Source organism: Branchiostoma floridae, chromosome 11 (assembly GCF_000003815.2).
Source record: "Branchiostoma floridae strain S238N-H82 chromosome 11, Bfl_VNyyK, whole genome shotgun sequence".
In the NCBI taxonomy this organism is placed as follows: domain Eukaryota; kingdom Metazoa; phylum Chordata; class Leptocardii; order Amphioxiformes; family Branchiostomatidae; genus Branchiostoma; species Branchiostoma floridae.
The window spans coordinates 17,770,091-17,776,478 of record NC_049989.1 but is presented as its reverse complement, the minus strand read 5'-3'; the positions used below and the strand labels follow the sequence as shown (position 1 = coordinate 17,776,478).

General features: G+C 41.3%; 1 protein-coding gene across 4 annotated transcripts in view; it reads right to left on the bottom strand.

The window, feature by feature from the left end:
* LOC118426345 (protein strawberry notch homolog 1-like) overlaps positions 1–6,388 on the bottom strand; it is a 30,216-nt gene that overhangs the window by 20,925 nt on the left and 2,903 nt on the right. For all 4 annotated transcript variants that reach the window (XM_035835669.1, XM_035835671.1, XM_035835668.1 and 1 more), the window contains exons 4-11: positions 5,767–6,339; positions 5,350–5,473; positions 5,008–5,217; positions 4,069–4,153; positions 3,236–3,323; positions 2,361–2,525; positions 1,274–1,409; positions 701–806 (exon numbers count right to left, since the gene is read on the bottom strand). In XM_035835669.1, coding sequence (XP_035691562.1) covers positions 701–806; positions 1,274–1,409; positions 2,361–2,525; positions 3,236–3,323; positions 4,069–4,153; positions 5,008–5,217; positions 5,350–5,473; positions 5,767–6,339 — 1,487 coding nt within the window. The remainder of the gene's footprint in view (positions 1–700; positions 807–1,273; positions 1,410–2,360; positions 2,526–3,235; positions 3,324–4,068; positions 4,154–5,007; positions 5,218–5,349; positions 5,474–5,766; positions 6,340–6,388) is intronic.

Sequence of the window (6,388 nt, the reverse complement as noted above, 5' to 3'; positions counted from 1 at the left end):
CTCACCATATACACCGAGGATAAGGCGGGGCATTAACGTTATTATCATATAGCCTATCCAACTGACAGTTATTTCACACAAATTCCTTTATAACAAATAAACACTTTAATACATTACATAAAAATACATTTGCAATATATATATTGTACAATAGTGTCTATATATAATACAAACATTAAACTATTTCATCATCATCATTTAACTAATAATTTTAACTAATCATCTGTTTGTGAGATAGCATATCAGCATCAACATGTGGCTTATTTGCAATACAAACTACATGTATTAAGTGGAGTCCTGGTACCCCCCATGCAGAGCCTTTTCACTTGGGCACGACAAAGTGCGTATATATGAAGTGATTTAGGAAGGTACCGGCTTAATCACGTTAGAAAGCCATAATGAAAATGTGTAAAATCAGCATAATTCCTTTTCAAGTATCCCTATATTCCCCATGTGGAGCCCTAATTAACATAACCAATCAATCATAATATTTTTGACAGTTATGCATGGTTTACACACAAACAACAGCACACAAAAAATTCATGACTGTCCCCTGTATAATGGTGCGGTCCAAAAAGTGGTCGGTTATTAGAATAACCGACCACTTTTGAGGTTACTGCCTGATAACCCATGGGAAATGGGGGCCTCTGATTGGCCAACTCCATCTGGCTATATGATAATGTGTTATAAACATGAGTACCTTCTTTCCACAGCCTGGATGAAATCATTAAACTCCCTAAATGGCGTGCCCTCTCCCCAGATTCCCAGCCGAGACATGTACGCCATATTCTTTGGTTCTGAGGCTCCTGCAGCGGACAAACAACAACAACAACATTAACCAACAACAACAACATTGACTTCTGGAAGTATGTTTAAGCTTTTCAAATTCAAAGGGTGTGAATAGACACCTTGAACAATGTATCTGCCATTATAGCTTTTACTGATATGATATAACACATTTCGTGTGATTTCTTGTTGAAGGTACAATATTGATTCTGGTATAACGTTAGTTGTGATACTGTTGGAAAAGAGATAGATACTGTTGGAATGCAGTACATATGCTTGTGCTGTACATACATAATCTTCCCCTTACTTGCCACATTTTGTATCTATGAATACTATCATTAGGACAAGTCACTGCAAAACCGTGAAAATAAAACCCCTGCATTGACTGTAACCATTTGAAAATTTACAGTAGCATGTTGAAAGTGCGGTTTACACAGAGCAGCTCATACCTGTTTGTTTCCCTCAATAAACAAACAAACAAACGTACCTGTGGCACTAGCATAGACAATCCTGGCTTTAGGCAGCCGATTCTGCAGCTCCAGTACAGTAAGGCCAGTTTTGGTGGGTTTGGAGGATCCTACTGGACAAAGATTCTTCGCCTTGTGACATTCGTCAAACACAATCTGAGGGCTCTAGTCAAGGGTGATAACTTCAACACATCACAGTATATCTGTATTCAGGATCAAATACAATATTACAGAAATTACCGAGCTGGTTGAGTTTCCAAAGGGCATACTGGACCTGAGCTTAATCCCACTTGCATGGTTTAAACAAGGATATACTTTATCAAACGAAAATTAGATCAAAATAATCTTATGTAAACTCAACTGACATCCACATATTTATCAATGTAGCCAGTATAATAGCCCTTCGGCTTACCGTTCTATGTTTCATGTATTCGGAAAATAATTTTTGAACACCTTAATCGACTAGTAGTACGTGTAGTAGCAAGTATTATACGTGACCACTGAAACTTTGCTGCAGAGAAAGTACTTGGCAATGGCCAGCGACAAATCTTTTAAATTAAATTCTTGTCTATCCTGTGTTACAGTTTCTGTCACTGTCAGGGGCTGATTGAGACTCCTTCTAGTGGTCCGACCAAAAAAAGGGCAGCTGCCAACTAGAAGTGTGATTTAGTCAAGCTAGTTCATGGATGACTTTCCTAGGACACGCATCAAGAGCAGTCCCCACTCAGGACGCGATAAAACTGACAACCTCGGACCCAAACCCTGTTTGGAAACGCCCAAGAGATTGCCCAAGGGAAGATGGGAAGAAAAAAAATGGGAAGACCAAAAATGGGAAGACCAAAAATGGGAAGACCAAAAATGGAAAGACCAAAAATGGGAAGACCAAATTTTCAACAAACTCAAAGAGCTGGGGTCAAATTTGACCAAATTTTCAACAAACTCAAAGAGCTGGGGGTCACCAGAACCAACTGGAGGGAGTACGACCAGGACAGATCACCCTGGCATGAACTTTCCATGTCTGTAGCCGCTATGCATCAGACTATGATGACTGCAAATGATTGATTGATTGATTGATAGTTCATGGTGAGCTACACCAAAAAAGGATACGACTCCATCGAAGTCCTCGCCGCACCAGTGGAGGATCTGCTGCATCCTGGTGCGGTACTTGCCGCTCCCCTGGCTCTCACCAATCAGGGAAGAGTAGGTGGCGAACGTCACGCCTTTCTTCACCCCGCCGTTCTCCTTGGAGGAGATCTTGGCATGGTACTTGAACTAGAATGAAAGACAAGAGAACAGCATTGATTTTCTGAAAATTGAATGTAAAAAAAATACCCACTAAAAAATGTAAAGGTAGTGCCATATAATCTCCAAGAAGATTACCGGTGGCATTTAAGATAGTATCAAAGCCAGCCAAGGAGTATAGCTGGCCAGAGGAGGTCTGTCGTCTACCTCCGGTCGAATACACTAGGCTGACTTCACTCCTCTGCCAGCTTTTGATACTATCTTATGATCCGTCTGTTTGGAGATGAGTCCCATAGCCTCTTTGAGGCTGTAGAGCAGTGGGTAACAATTCACTGCATCTAGGGCACTGCAGTCAAAGGTTGAGCCCGTCTCTCTCCTTCCACTGCCTCCTAACTCCCCAACCAAAGTCAGGTACCCATTTTTGTACCTGGGTGGAGTGAGGAAAGTCAGCCGTGTTAGGTGCCTTTCCCAAGGACACGGCGACTAGGAAAGTCAGCCGTGTTAGATGCCTTTCCCAAGGACACAGCGACTAGGAGTGCTAGAAATAGAATCCTTGACCTCCTGATCTTGTGTCCATTAGCCTAGCCCCTCATGCCATTCAAAGGCTCTCACACCTTTGATGCTACTCACCAGGGATACCCAAACTCCGGTCAAAAAATGATTACTGTCAAAAAACTGAATATATCTCAACATGACTCTACATTGTCAACGATAATTGAAGTTTTGACGACTTTGCGCACCTTGTTGAGGGAGTGAACTGACACTTTGGCACCGATATCTTTCAGGTCCCTCTCAGCATCCACCTTTAGATCATTAGAAACACTCAACCTGCAACAAAAAAGTAAGGACCATTTGTACATATTAGATTTTCTGATTACTATTATTCATTGCTGTAACGCTAGTTCACCTTTATTTGGGGGTAACCTATATCCATTGTTTTTAAAAACAAGGGATACAAGGATATCAAGTTGACGGACGCTGGTTTCAAACTGTAATATTTTGAAAATATTGCAGTTTTATACAGCAATGGATGTAAATTACTCCAATATTTGAAAATATTGCAGTTTGATGTAACAACAGATATAGGTTATCCAGCAGATAAAGGTGAGCTAGTGTTACCAGTCTAGTGCATGACACAAAAACAGCCACATCAAGTTCAAAAGTATCACTTCAATTTCAATCAGTAAATACGTAAGCAGGGCTCGAAATACTGAGTGCATTCCCAAAATTGGAACTGTGAACCCAATTTTTTTCAGTGGGTGTACAGGGTGCACCCAAATATTTTCTTAGGTTTATGTATGGAAAGATATCAAGACATTCAAGTATACTTGTATACATCATATTCTTGACATCTAAGTGTTAGAAAGATAATAAAATGTCTGTCATGTTACTTGTTTAAGAATTTGATAGTTTTTAACTAAGTTTTGTTATTACATTTTTTTTTACATTCTACTTAAATTTAAGTGGTGTACCCAAAAATTTTTTGGTGCACCCAATTTTTTAAGCTGGGTGCACCAGTGCACCTGATCCCAAAAATGAATTTCGAGCCCTGATAAGACATCCGAACACCTACCATAATGATCTCTTCCTTCCCAGGAGGTAGTTCTCGTAGATTATCCCCGCTATCGTTCTGCCTTTCCCAACACCAGCACCGTCACCTGGAATCAATCAATCAATCAATCAATCAATATGTGAGATTGCCAATGGCATATCAAGTGGAATGTTAGATGTCGAATGCACACCTGATGTTTTACCTTGCGCCCTCCAGAATTGTTACTATTCCGACTAAGGGGTCGGCCTAGGCTTCTTCGTCTTTTAAACTCATCTTGTATGTTGATTTTAAATGTGTTGCGTTTATATGTCAATAAAGATGATATCAACCCTCAAATATGAAGGAATTACCAAAATACAGACTTTCATGACTACAAACAAAAACGTGTGACGCAAGGCACTTGGAAATTTGTTTTCTAATACGCTTATCTGAATCACTGAAACAAAATATCATTCATGTATAATAAAATGTATTACATTTCCGATCATATATTAACTTCTCAAACAAAGTCTACAAATCTTGAACTATTCACTGTCGCGGTGGTTTTATTTTTACCATGTTTTGTGACATAGTGAACATGCACTTTCAATGTACCTACATGTACTACAGTAACTGAACTGCAACTGCAAAAACCTCCTTTTTCCCTACCGTGACATTAAGTTGTAGTGAAAATAAGTGAATCTACAGCAGGGTTCTAGCCACCATCCATCCTTCTGAACTTTGACAGAATTTTGGGCACGGACAAAAATTAATAAAGATATTAATTGAACCAAGCTGAGACTACAAGCAAAATTTGCCCCTCAAAATAAAGGAAATAGCACTTCAAAGGGTCTAAATTTCAAAATTTTCCTGGGGAGCATGACCCAGAATCCCCCTAGGATCATCGTGCCTTTGACAGGATTTTTATTTTTAAAAATTTCAGATTGGCTAGAACACTGATCTACAGTCTCCAGATCTCACCTATAAGGAAGCCAGCCCTCTCCCCACTCTGTAGGAAGATCTCGTGCTGCTGACACGCGTACGTTATCGCCTCCAGCTGCAGTGCCGACAGGTACCCGTAGTCGATGATGTGCTCGGGGATGGCCAGCTTGTACCAGACGTCCGGCGGCTGCACGCTGGACAGAGAACTCGTCTCCACAACGGAGTCTGGATGTCCCAGTCCAATATCCACTAGAAAACAATTTGTTCATCTGTTATTTCAATTCACCACAAAGTGATGGGGAGGGCAAAACAGGTATTCAGCATATGTCTCTCCTTATATTACATTTACAAGGCTTGTATTCAGCATATGTCTCTGCTTACATTTACTAGGCGTGTATTCAGCATACGTCTCTGCCACGCCCAACTCTTCCTCCTCTTCCTCTTCCTCCTCCTCCTCTCGATGTGCAGTTTTGACAGCACTGCCGGCAGCCTGAGATGACTGGCCCTGACGTCATGGAGACAAAACAAGTCAGACAACTTCCCAAATGTGTAAATATTAACATTTTGTATGTACATCATTGTTTGTCATGAAGTCCAGGAATGGATTTTCAAATAAAGTCTCAAATGTATAAACTTACTAGCATAGAATTTGAAATGGGCGTAGGGAGAAAATCAGTCAATCTTCTAAAATAGCACAAGAGACATCAAAATATACAGGTACAGAACAAATCTCCGTTGACAAAAATCATATTCTTTTGATACCCAATAAGCTACAAGACATGAACAAAGAATACTCACAGGAGTTGGTGAGAGGCTCCTCATCTTGATGTCTTCGTTAGCCCACAGTCTTGAGACGTCCTTCCCCGTTAACTCCTTTTTCACACTGCCATTGGCTGCAGAGGTGACCGTGTGACTTGATGCAACATTTCCAATAGAAGAAAAAACTCTATTCCCCACAGAAGACCCTACACTACTACTGGCCGATGCACGCTGCAAAGCATTGCTGGGGAGCGTACGGACATACACAGACGCTGACGAGTTCGGACCAGGCGTTCTGGGTAGCGAGATCACCTGTATGTTTGGTGAGGACGATCTTCTTGGTACAGAAACGCTGACGACATTTCGAGACGCTGCCTTGTCTGACAGAAGGTTTGCGATCAGTCTGTTCTGCTCAGTCTTTGGAATCGTCGTTGAAACGGGTCGCGTGACAACTTTGGTAACGGAAGGCTGTTGCCTCAGAACTCCCGTCGTGGCCACAGGCACGTGGATGACCCTCTGACCTGTGGTTGCGTTAGTAACCACCGTGGTGACGGCGGAGCGGGATACGATAGGCGGCTGGGTGGCTGTTATATGTATGACACGTGGCTCCTCCTAAAGAAAAAATAGACATTTAACTTTAAGTTACCTTATTCACAAGCCC